The sequence below is a fragment of the Idiotropiscis lumnitzeri genome, chromosome 20 (genome assembly GCF_059441095.1).
Source record: "Idiotropiscis lumnitzeri isolate Australia: NSW breed Sydney's pygmy pipehorse chromosome 20, RoL_Ilum_1.0, whole genome shotgun sequence".
NCBI lineage: Eukaryota > Metazoa > Chordata > Actinopteri > Syngnathiformes > Syngnathidae > Idiotropiscis > Idiotropiscis lumnitzeri.
In genome coordinates, this window is record NC_142410.1 from 11119701 (window position 1) to 11132622 (window position 12922).

General features: G+C 45.8%; 2 protein-coding genes across 6 annotated transcripts in view; one reads left to right on the forward strand and one right to left on the reverse strand.

Annotated features, from left to right (window-relative positions):
• rhbdl1 (rhomboid, veinlet-like 1 (Drosophila)) overlaps nucleotides 1–12849 on the reverse strand; it is a 35588-nt gene extending 22739 nt beyond the window's left edge. The window contains exons 1-2 of one of the 5 annotated variants that reach the window (XM_088284784.1): nucleotides 12830–12849; nucleotides 12611–12735 (exon numbers count right to left, since the gene is read on the reverse strand). Coding sequence is in view for 3 of the 5 variants with exons in the window: in XM_088284781.1 (XP_088140907.1) it covers nucleotides 4331–4369 (39 nt within the window). In the remaining 2 variants the exon portion in view is untranslated. Of the gene's footprint in view, nucleotides 1–3428; nucleotides 3707–3979; nucleotides 4031–4110; nucleotides 4155–4330; nucleotides 4713–12610; nucleotides 12736–12829 lie in introns of those variants that run through there. The other 4 variants (XM_088284781.1, XM_088284782.1, XM_088284783.1 and 1 more) reach the window with 4 other exon arrangements.
• Nucleotides 10753–11945, forward strand: h1-0 (H1.0 linker histone). Its single transcript, XM_088284787.1, has one exon. It carries the CDS (start codon nucleotides 11000–11002, stop codon nucleotides 11612–11614), a length of 615 nt encoding a protein of 204 aa, XP_088140913.1. The 5' UTR covers nucleotides 10753–10999; the 3' UTR covers nucleotides 11615–11945.
• Nucleotides 12850–12922: the final 73 nt, after the last annotated feature.

Genomic DNA, 12922 nt, shown 5'->3' on the forward strand with positions numbered 1-12922 from the left:
AGCGGCCCACAAAAGCGAATAAATTTGGATCTGAAAATATCGCTGTGCTGCAAAAAAATAAAAGTCATTTATGACTTCATTTAAGAAGAATCGCTTGCCAATACAACAGAAAAATTTTACTTGGCAAGGTTTTACAAAAGAAATCGCTATTGTTATTCTGCCACGATTAAGTATTGGATCAGGAACCAATGAAATATTGTCACAATTTTTTTTGTCCAAGAAAAAACTGAACAGGACAAAAAATAGAAATAGATATCAGGAGTTGCTGCAGATCACATTTCACACCCAGACGCTCACACGCAGACTGACCGTCTCCAGCTTCTGACATCATTCACGAAACCACACCCCTTAAAGGCACACATCCAACTCAATAATGCTACAGTTCGTACACTTATTCCACTTTATATTTCTTGACATTCTCTTTGGTTTTGTTTTTAATAATACTCTTCTATTTACGACGGCTGCATCAAATTCTGCGCGGCTTTACAAAGTCGGCGTCACATTGAGCCAGACCGCTGGCAGACAAAGGACAACCAAAGCCAAAGAGCCTGAAAAAGCAACCCGCATTAACCTTGTGTGGAGCTTGCAAAAAAGAAAAGTGGCAGTCGGCTCAAAATGGCCCAACGACAACACACTCTCTCAAACCTGCACGTCACACTGCATAAAAATTAAAAAAAAAAAAACAAAAAAAAGGCCACAAATGCCAGATGTGAGACTGGACAGTGGCGAGTCGACTTTTAAAGGGCAAGGAAACGCATTTGAATGAGTAAACTGGAGTCAAAGGACATGTAGACGCCACACGCGTCACGACGAGGCACTCGACTCGTACGAGTTCTCCCTTTATTCATGGCACTTGCGACCGAATAAATAAGAGAATCCAAAAAGTATTTTCCGGTAACGGTGACAGTTTTGAAAGTGAGTCAAGCGTTGACAAAGTATCGTAATGAGGTCATTTCCCTTCCGAGAGCCATAAAGTGGTTACAATCTTTCATCAAAGCGCACATACAGCATAATTGTCAGAATCAATAACAGAAATAAACATCCTTTAATTGAATTACTGGGGGGAAGGCGTCGGTATTTGGACTGCTCTCATATTGACAACGTTAACATCAATTTTTATGACGAATCTAAACGCTATAAACTGAACCGAGGAATCATGACTAAACTTTCTAAAATGCCTTCTTTTTTTTGTCGCACTGTGAGTAAATTGGCAACTTCGGAGACAGGAATTGTGAAGCTCATATCACATAGTCGAGTCATAAAGGCAAAAGACAGCACTAAATATGACACAATCTATCTCATAGATTTCCAGCAAAACACACACTAACGCTACAATTAAATGCAATGTGAAGAATTAAACCGTTTGTGCTTCATTTCCCACCATGGCCCCCAGGGGGCAGTATAATAAAGCCATAAAAATACAATTTGTAGTAAATTGCAGTAGAATAAGTTGTTCTTTGCAGAGGATAATGCATTCATTTTTCCTAAGCCTTTTCCCACGAAACTGGAAGGGTCAGCTGTTCTTTCGGTCGGATAATGACGGATGAAAACTTTGTTAGCCTTTGATTAAATAGACAGTCTGCATTTCACTTTGTCATACATTTACAAAGGAAGTGAATTTGACTTGGGGTGGCAATAAACAGCTTGAAGTCTCGTTTTTTTTTAAAAACTGCTCACTATGTGGACATCTGCAAGGCAGCAGCTAATTCATTTGAATGCCCCCCCCCATCCCCACTGTCAGAGCAATAACTCTCACTATATCTGCCACTCTTGTCAAAGGCAAAACGATGGCTGCGAGCTCCTCGCTCCTTCTTCTGCTCTACCGGAAGGGAGACCCGAGGAATGGTCTTTGATGCAAACAATCCGACTCCATTTCCTGGCGCTTAAACGCCGCGCAAACAGCCAGCGGCGGCGTTCAAACGCAGCTCAATGCAAATTAGCATCAGAGAATGATGAAAGGGGACAGCGTGTATGAGCCTCATTCTTTCTGCCTGACATAAATGTGTCAAAATAGTATTCACAGTTCTCGCGCCAAATTGTATAAATAACCTTAATAAAATAACCACATGACGGGTGGAGGTGATACCCACCACACACACACACTGTCACTTTCAGAAGCTGGCCGGGAGCCTTATCAGCTGCAGCGCAACAGAGATGATCAGAAGGTGCGACATACGCCGCGATCATGTACTGTACGCATTCGTCAGCGGCGGCCGGGAATAGCCTGAGCTCGGCATTGCGTTGCAACCTCCTGCAGACAAAGACTAATAAAGTCACTCATGCTCATGTTGCCACTGTTTGCTTCCAATTCTCAATCTTCCTCTTTGTCTCTCTCTCTCTCTCCCTGCACCATTTTCACAGGGTTCAACGTGCAAATGCTGCAATATCTTTTACACCTACAGCCGCCCCCCACTCCATACTGATTTCCAGAAATTCAAGTCCTTAAAACATGTTTTAAAACCATAGAACAGTTTTTTTTTCTCACAGAGGATAAAGAATCCATTCCGGTCACTATTACGTATGTCTGTGTTGCTTCAGCGTTGGTGTTCAGGACTTTGAACACCGATGCTATTCGTTCGCTATTGAACATACTTTGTATTTTACTAAGTGCAGTGCGATGACACCAAATATGCAATTAAAGCTTCTGATGCCCGACCACAGCAAGGGGCCTGATTAAGTTCCTGCAGTGGGGGAGGGAAAAATAAAATGAGTTACGATGAGGGATGTCCGATCAAAGTGAGAAGGGAAGGAAAAAAAAAAAAAAAAAGGAAGCACCCAGGGTCAGAAATCAGTGGTCCGATATGGAGTCAAACGCGGTTTAAATGTGATTTCTGAATTAAACACCACCGCACGGACTCTCGACGGTGGAAAAAGCTCGTCGTCAGCCCCTTTTTTTGATTGATTCTGTGTCGGCTTGCGTATAATGGGACTGCGGTGTAATCAAGTGTGGCCTCGCACACGGGACAGTAGATGGACACACGGGCACGAGGCACATCAACAATAGCGCTGATCTCAAGCTTGAGGAGCTTCATTGAAAAGTCGGCATGTGGAGTCGCTCGCATGCAAGGCCAAATTCACGGGAATTGAATGCAATTTCACAGAGCAAATTTAGGTTGTGACAGTACACGCCCACCACTGAAAACAACACGGAGTTGGCCTGGAATGAGTTTCAACGTGGTTCAAATGACTCAATCGCTCCCAATTTCTGGTCTAGTCCTAAAGGTCAAATTCTTTCCCACTAAACGTATCCAATCATGATGACGGAGCTTGCGTTGTGCAATTAAAGGGCATTCCCCAAATTGCTCGCACAAAGTTGGTACCCTGAACTTATCTGAAATGTCGCAAAACGCTGATCAATAAAAAAATGAATTAAGCGACAAAGAGGTGCGAACAAAGACCACATGGACTTTTCATCGTTGACGTCTCACCAGTCAGTAGCCATTACTCGAGTGCTTCTCGAGTAAATGACTCACAAGCGTGACCACGAGCATCGTCTTACTCGGCCGACAAGGCTTCTCGTCTGCTTGCACGTTGATGAAACAAAACAAATCTGCCGTGTGCACGATCACACGCAGAACCTCTCCCAGACGTTTGTGATCCTGTTGATAAGGGTGCCGATGATGCGTCAATCAACTTTGACCTCCGCTACCCTGCGGCAGTAAATTGATTTCTCCATTTTGAAGCGAACGGCTGCACAATTCCAGCTGTCAATCAAGCGAGAGCCTAATTTGAAAGCAGCAGTTCAATAAAAAAAGGGAACGTACAAGCCTACGAATAATCCGTTTCAGGTTTTGGATATATTAGGGGTGAAGAAAGCAAAATTACAAATAACAACCGGATTGGACAGCAAAAACAATGGTCGCCATCCTGCAGTTTTTTTTTTCCCCTCCCTCCAAGGAGAAGTCCCCCATCCAATCAAGACGCGAGCACTTCCATTCGAAATAACAATCCCATGCGCCAACAGACAAGACGTGCTCACCATTCAACCTCACACACATGCGTCCATCCTTTCCTCATGCTGTCATGTTCGTCCCTGACCGAACCCCCGAATCCCTGACCACACACACACCTCCCCCTCCTCGTCCCCTCCCAGCACCTTCACGCTCTGACCTCACAACGTTGGGACCCACATGGCTCCATGATGCGACGTGTAGTCTGACAATTATTCAGCAGACCACCCCCCCCAACCCCCTTTTCAATTGGTTCCCAATTCTAACATCGCCGTCGCGATTCATCAAAGGCGTGCGTCTCCCTCCCTGGATAGACGAGTGAGGTGTCAGCCTCTGGCAGCCCGTAACCATAGAAACCACCACCGCCGCTTCTCGCTTACCTGCTCTTGTATGAGCTGAAAAAAGGAGCTTCTATCCATATACTGGCCAGGGTGGTGAGAGGAGCCGCCGAGGACAAGGGCATCAGGGGGGAAGCGGCGGCAGGAAGCGGCGGCGGGGTTGCTGAGAACGGAGGGAAAAGATGAGGGGAGATTTTTGGTTGAGCTTGCAGACTGAGCCTCAATTGTAATTCCCGCTTTTGTTTTTCCTTGCTGCAATTTCCGTCCTGGCGGCGCATGCAAACGTGGCTCGGTGTTGGCGCGGAGGCTCGACCCAGCTTCAGCAGGCACCCCGACGCGGCTCTCATTCACTCTCCTCCGCCTCTATCCCATTGCACTGACTGCTCCTGCCGCTCTCATCCCTCTCCTAACACAAACACGCACACACACGTTACACGCACGCGCGCACACACGCGCCGCATCATCACACGCATACAAATGAGCCAGGGGAGGGAGGTGGCCTCGCTCTTCCAATGGGAAAAGGCGAAGGAGTGTCAAGTTAGGCGTCTCGGGGAGGGAGAATGGGATGGGCTCCACTGCGGCTTACTACTGACGGACGGCCACGTACAAGACGACAAGATTTTTTCCCCCCATAGACACACGCATGCTCTGGTGTAGTAGAACCCTCCAAAGCATGGGTTTTAAGCTTTCAGACATGCTTTCGTTCACATCACAAAACTAATGAGGAAGGAGTCAGCTCAGCAAGCTCTTGGCTAATTATAAACACTGGACACATTAAGATACCTAGTGCACTGCTGAGAATATTCCCACAAACACGTCACTTGTTTGGACGGTTAGCTGACCATTAAAAGGCAACCGAAGGGAAAAACATACCCCTGTTCATGACAATAATTTACAAGTAAAGTGCAAACTCTCTTCTTAGTGCACAAGTGACACTTTCTCCTCAGGATGAATCCGAGAAGGAGGGCGGTGCACGGTGCTTGGGTTGTCGACGAGGACGTAAATCGCCAACCCATAAAACGAGGAATGCCCCGAAGACAGCGTCAGGGTTGTGGCACGATCGTGACATCCGCAGAGATTACAATGATGAACTATTTGGTGTCTTCTCCACGGTTCTGCTCGTCAGATTTACCACCAACTCCCAACTCTTGGCTCAGAGACAAAAACAACCTCGGCCTCGGGTTGGATGCAGGCGGTTGGTAAGCCACTGGAATTTCAGCCACCCAGAAAGCTGCCACTTTGTTATAAATGTAGTGATTGTGACCGACAGTTATGATTCGACGCAAACGCTGAATCTAATGTGAAGCGTCAATAGCTGTGTGGTCTGGCTGGCGTTTAACTTAAATCCGTGTCTGCGCCGAGATCAAACAAAACAGCAGTTTAGCTCGTGTGTGGGAGACAGGCGAGGCTAACGAGGCCTTGCAGGGAGACAGAGCAGCAGAACGCATTAATTAGACTGCCAGCGTTCACGTTTCCTCCCCAGCTGAAGGTCTTGCGTTTATAGTTGTGGGATGTTGCCAAAATATTATAGGATCTGAGGACAGCGTGAACTTTTTTCCAAAGTATCAAAGCAGTTTTGACCTTAATCTACCTCCCAAATTGGTCACCGACACACCCAGTTAAAAATAATGAACCTTTGACTTCTAATACCGTCAATGGCAGTGAATGAGATCATATACCACAAATATCACGTCACAAATATAGAAACCATCACGATCCTGTAATGGGAACTCAGGGATTTGTTTCTCAATACATGAGAAATGTTCCACGATAGTTAGCCTACACCTTGAAAAAGCATCTTGCTTTGTATCCGAAGTGGTCGCTTTAGAGTGCCTCGTCGTCTGCAGTGAGCGCACGCACATATGCAGAGAAAGACAAGAGAACAAGAAGGGATTTTTTTTTTTTTAAGTCCAATTTGACAGGCAGCATGTGGACGGGTTAGAGTGCCTTGTTGCCACGGCGTTAGAATATATTCCAGCCACTGGACGAAACCAAGGTACTTAACTGAACTGTGATTTTTGGTGCCTTGTTACAACCATAACAATTAAACATTCATGTGGTTTATAACCGGCCCCCTGAGGGCGACCAGAACTAGGAAATGGTCCACGCTGACAATGCCTTACGCTATCTGCACTAAACTAAATATTTGGGGATGCACCTCATGGCCTGGCGGTGCATGACTCAGGGCTTGTGCTATACTCATCAGCTTTGCAGCACCTGAATGCCAGCGTGAGAGCAAGAGCGAGAGGGAGGCAGACTGGAGGACGGGAGGGGGGGTGGGGGTGCTGGTTTTGTGCATTTGTGTTTGGAAACAATCTGGCCATCTATCAAGCTGACAGCCACTGAGAAGGTTTGCGGCATTAAAAATGTATTAAGTGAACGGGGGGGGGGGGGGTGAGAAGAAGCGAGAGTCTACATGCTGAAATAAGAGGAAAGAAATTGAAACCAAGAAGATTGGATGACATGGGAACAAGCGTTCCCTGAAAACAAATGATTGATATTGTTACGTAAGACAATCATTAGCAATCGTTGTCGAAGTGTCTTCAAGGAACTTTGCACTTTGGCCATAACCTTTCTTAGCTTCAGTGTGATTTGGGGAAACACCCATCTGATTTTTTTTTTTTCAAAAGAAGATGCATGAATCAGGTCAATGAATGACATAGTTGCAGTCCAAACTGCTCCACATAGAAAACCTCGCGGGGATCCGAAGCGGAAGAGGAAGAAGGTTGACTCAAAAGTAAAGGGGAACATCAATTAGCTGTTGAGTTGGCATTCTTTTCTCTGATGTGAGAATCAATTCTTATGACTGATTGTTGGCAACAAAGCCCCCCTCCCCCCCGTGCCATTTAACAGCTGGGATACTTTGGGCCATTTCTTGGCTCTGCAACACACGGCAAGATTTCGGTCAACAGCGACCTCTAGTGTCGAAACATGCAAGGGCTTCTCAATAACTAACATCTAAATCAACCAACGGCTCATCACGCTTCATCTTTTTTTTTAACAGTCAGGGACAATTTCATTATTTTATTCCCAATAAAATCTTCTGTTGTCTTCATTTTTTTGGGTGGTCCAATCACATGTGTTGCCTTCTCCCTATAATCTACCAGGCCTGTCACTGAAACTAGATTCGCAACAGAACTGATTCTTGAACTAATTTATCCTCGCAAGGATCACTGGATCAACATTTTTCCACCATGTACGATACGTCTCGAACTGTCCTCTGTGATATCTGCAAGCTGTAACCATGAACTGGAGTGAAATACTGCAGCCAAAATGTGGCAACTGCCGGGTGTAAAAGTTTAAAGAGAGATTTTATGGTGTCAATGTAAGGACTGGATGTTAAAAAATAAATAAATAAAAAAAACAAGTGACAAGGAGTAAGTATACGGAGGCTTTCGTAAAGATCAAGGACTGCTCGAGGAGATCCAAAATAATCTCACCTGGGACGCAGAGAGGTTTCTTAACGCTGTTGGACTTTGCATCGGTGTATAAATGCAACGATTTTCTAATATTTTTATCACTTTATTCAGCAAAAATCGAGGGGCAAGCTTTACGTTGAGCATAAATGTTAGCCCACCCCTGTTCGAAAAAGAGCATAAATATTTTTAATGGCACAATTTCCGCGACCGTTCTTGTGCTGGCTGTCATTCGATTTTGCAGGTGTACCTAATGTTGCGGCCGGTGAGCGCAATACTGCAATACAGGGGTCAAACCCCTCACGTTCTTGCGCTGACTAAATCCTCCAGTATTAAAGGGGCAAGGGTTAAAGTTGGGATTAGAGCTAAATGTAGCATTCTTCAAGAACAATATATCAAAGAGCCAAATCAAAAGCGGTCGACATTTAACCACGAGTTCCGATGCCTGTGCTTCAAAAAACGCTACTTCGTAGCATCACATGAAAGCTTACGACAGCTTCTATAGGAACCTGTGTTGGTTTGGCAGTTGGCGTGCATGTGTGCGTCCGGGGTTGTCATGTAAGCGCTGACCTGACAGCTAAAGTTGTGCTAAAGTAGCGCTTCACATAGCCAACGAGTGAATCAATGCGGGCCCGAGTGACAAGTCTTTGTTGGAGTGGCGGCAGCAGGCCACAGAGCAGTTGGCCCCCTGACACCTGTTCTCGTTCTCTTCTGAGCGCTGAACACATGCGAACAAACTCGCGCCACAAGCACGCCGCTGACAGACTAGTGTTGCAAAAGTCGGGCCGTGTGCGTCGACGCCTTGTTCTCGCGTTGTGCCGTCTTAACTTGGCACTCGTGGCAGCGCGAGTGCACGACCACGAAGGTGTTGGTAACTGATCCAAATGGCGTGCTTCAGGATGAACATGACAAGACTCGTTCGATGGACCTTATCCGACTTGTCGAGAGCAAATAAAATGACAAGACTTCCTTCCCCAAAGCCTGACGTGATCATGTGTTCAAAGTACACAAAGGCCTTCAGCGGCGAAGTGGTGGGTGACGCTTACCCAGAATGCTTTGGGCCAGCGTGAGGCTTAATGCGGCTAAAATTATTTGAAATGACATTACGCTATGGTGGAGATGTCACAGAACACAAATAGAGTGAAAATAAAATCGGCCTGTCTAGTTCTATATGAGATGTACTTACAAATCCGTCACACATCATTTACAACTTAAGAGATGACAACAAATGAAAACGCTCCGTGAAAATACTCGCTTTACTTTTTGCTGTTGTTACAAATTAGAATTTTCTATTAGGAGACATTCAAGCAAACAAAACGACAGTTTTATGACATTTGGAAATTCATGCATATGTTCTATTTTTGTTATTCTGCACTTTGAACAATTAATTTTATTAAACACATCGCAAATCAAGTGAGTGACTTGATATATTCAGTACTGTCTGCAATTATTTAGTGAGTGATCCATTTTATGCAGTGAACACCCCCCCCTTTAACAAACAGTATAAAAAAAATGGAATTTCACTGTATGATCATTTGAATTTATCTGCACTAAATACGAAACAAACGCATTTGATCAAATTCTAGTATCACGAAATAAAGAAATAAAATAATATCGAGGGTCGGCTGATGAAATATTGAATCCAAAATGAGTATTTCAATCGCTCTGTGACGTGGCCAAGACATGTTGCTATTGTTATGCAGTCACGGCGGCCTGCTGTGCTTTTTTGCAAGTGACATCTTCCATTATCATCATCAACATCGATTCCCCCCACCCCTTCTAAATACTTGTGCACAACTCTCACATTCCTCCTAAAACCACGCACACGTGTTTGTGTTTGCAATTAACACCGGCAAGTGTCCACTTTGCTGCTTGCAAGCACAGAGGCTCTCCTTTCTCCAAAAGAGCAGCCAAGCCAGGTGTTGGTGTGGTCTTGCCTCCAACAATTCGATTTACTCGTTGCAAGTGATGAGCGACTAAATTGTGTCAAATGATGCACAAGTCACATCGAAGGGGGGAGAAAATGCACAACAACGGTGGCTGGGACAAAATGGCGCTACGGGGAAAGAGGCTGGCTCATAAAAATGACAATAAAAGCTGAGATGTGCCTACATTAAGGGATTGGAAGGCGGACCGTGTTCCAAAAAACATAGCAAGGTGTTTTAAATATGAGAGGGAAAAAGCCCCCCCGTCCAAAAATGTTGTTGACTGATGCGCCAGTTCCTAAACAAAAGAAGCACTCGCTGCACCTTCGCAGACAGACTCGACTTTCGAGCTGCAGCCCCCGTTTGCAGCTGGATGCACATCTGCACAGCCGAGCACCCCCCTCGAGCACCCACTTGAAATAAAATGAGCATTTGTTGCACCCACGACCGAAGCATGTCACGTTGGGATGGCTTGGCAACTTTCCTGACAATGGAGAAGGAGCGCCGACCGCCATACTGACAAATGTAAACAATTCGGTCCAAAAACAGCGAACCGGGCCGACAAAATCATCGTGTCGTGGCATAAATAAAGCCACGCTAGCCCCACGAGAGTCACCTGTGACTCGGACACGGTGACATTTCATTTATACGAGCTTTAACAGTAAATAATCTCGACCACGTCACTTGAAGTCAGTGGCCGGACTGTGTTAGTTGGGAAAATGTAAGCATGTATTAAAAGCGAAAACGGAACCGTGGAACGAGCCGATTGCGTGCAATCGACAGAGCATAGATTCACTTTTCATGTGCACGACAAGATTTCCTCGCAGGTTGCGCCCGTTTGGGTTAATTTAAGGCGAATTGTGCAAATTTGTTGGCGGCGAGTATTACTTCGAGCCGGTTTTCGCCGAATAAAAGTTGTTATTCGGTGCTGCCGACAAGCAGCGACCGTGTGCCAGGGAAGCCCAATGCCTCTGCAACCGGGCCGTCATGTCGCGTGGGTCGGAAGCGGCGCGCAGTTGTTCTATTTGAGGCGAATTGGACGATGAAGAAACACAAACGGGACAGCGCCAGTTCTATGGAGTCCGCTAGATCAGCTGCTGGCAGTTGCTGTTTTCAATCACGTCCGCGGAGAGGCTTCATAGTGCCGCCGGAGCGCCTGTGGATTTAGACACTTAAGACGCCCTCTCTCGTCTTTCTCCGTGGACACGTCTGATATTAGTTTGGACAAGGAAAAGTGACGTATTTTGGACTTTCATTTTTCTCAAGGCGCAGTTATTTTATGTGCGCGTCGTATTATTGCCCAGCCGCGGACGAGTTTTTGTGAGAACTTGACAATAGAAAATAATTTAAGAAAGAAAAAAGAAATAACCATGGCTGAGACATCGGCATCTCCGGCAAAAGCCAAGAAAGCGCCCAAGCCCAAGAAGCCCGCTTCTCATCCCAAATACTCGGACATGATCCAAGCGGCCATCGTGCACGACGCCAGCCGAAGCGGAGCGTCCCGTCAGTCCATCCAGAAGTTCGTCCGCAAGAACTACAAGGTGGGCGACAACGCCGACGTCCAGATTAAGATGGCCCTCAAGCGGCTGGTGGCGTCCGGCACACTACGCCATACCAAAGGCATCGGCGCGTCCGGATCCTTCCGACTGACCAAGCCCGACGACGCCAAAAAGTCCACCAAGAAGCCGGCCGCGGCCAAGCCCAAAAAGCCCACCAAAGCGGCAGCGAAGCCACCCAAGAAGGTGGCCAGGCCCAAGAAGGTGAGCAAGGCGCCGGAGAAGCCCAAGAAAGCGGCCGCGAAGAAGACCAAGGCGGCGAAGGCGACCAAGAAGGTGACGCCGACCAAAGTGAAGAAAGCGGCCGCGCAGAAGAAGAGCAAGCCGGCGGCCAAGGCGACCAAGCCCAAAGCCAAAGCGGTCAAAAGGGCAACAAAGCCCAAAGCCAAACCCGCAAAGAAGGCAGCAAAGGCGACCAAAAGGAAGTGAAGGGACTAAATCGGGTCGGGTCGGACTGTGTAAATACTCCTGAAAGGACACCTTTTCGTATATGTCTTATTTTTGTAAGAATCCAAGCAAACTTGCGCTAACTCTCTCCTGCACCTGCAAGTCGACAAAACCTCCCGAGACAACTGTAAATGGCTTTTAATGAGCGATTAATATTGTGCTTGTGACATTGCTGCTCCCCATGTAGTGATGAGGTTTTTCGTGCTTTCCTGTCGCGGATTCGTTCATTCCATCCGTTTTATTGGGGCGAACCTTTGAATTAACATCGCTTCATAACGACATCAATAAACCCGAGGAGAATGTGTTTGGGAAAGTTTGTTTTTCCTTCTCTTAATTGAGGCCAAGATGCATCATGCCACTTAATTAGGTACACTTACTCAACTACATTTATATTCGCACACATCAAGGTAGTACAATGTGTTTTTATGGAAATACATCTTGCACCTGCAGTTTACTTACCAGCCATTTGATTAGGAACACCATGGACAGCTCTGAGGGGAAATAACATTGCAAAACGTTTTTCTTTTTGCTATTAAAAGCAAAATTCCAAATAAAAATATTCAGAGAATTTATCCTAATGTTTTCCCAGAGTTGTGTTCTTTAAAGAGAAACACTAAAAGGAAGGAGGAAATGGATGCAGTATCAATACACCGTGGTTGTGTGGCTATATTGCTAATTTGGCGATTTAATTTCCCCACACGGGATGAATAAAGCAGCTATAAATATATATTTTTTATCGGTTGTATGGAAAAGCATGAAGATCAATGGGGAGTCATGTGGAAATACATTATGCACTCAAGTCTGTCCACTCACCAGACACCTCATTAAGTACACGTTGCCTATTTTTAGTCTTTACAACACACTTGAGCATGAGTAGGAGTGTAATGTGGTTACATGAGGAAACAAATAAGGAATTAAGGGAAAAATACGTTCACATCGAAGAACAGTTCACCCACTCGTGTCACGAAGATGACTTACTATTGTTTACATCAGATCACGTGGAGACTTGACGCACACGCCCACTGGTGAGAAAGACCACCTCAGCCTGTCAAACTGTCCGACACTGCTCCCTTGTGGCGATTTGGAGGAACTTCCAAAGACAGCTTGTAGTTGGGATAGAACCAGGAAAATTCAAGTCATTTTTCCCCCCAAATTTTTTATGTCAATAAAAATAGAGCATGTAAAGTTCACACTTACGGAGGGAGAAAAAGGCCAAGACCGACACCATCTTCTGCAAATGTAAGCACAACAACAATCCAAAGCATTCCCGCAGTCAGATGGGGCAGCTTG

Excerpts from the sequence above, each read along its gene's own strand:
- h1-0 (XM_088284787.1), top strand. The coding sequence starts at position 11,000 with ATGGCTGAGACATCGGCATCTCCGGCAAAAGCCAAGAAAGCGCCCAAG.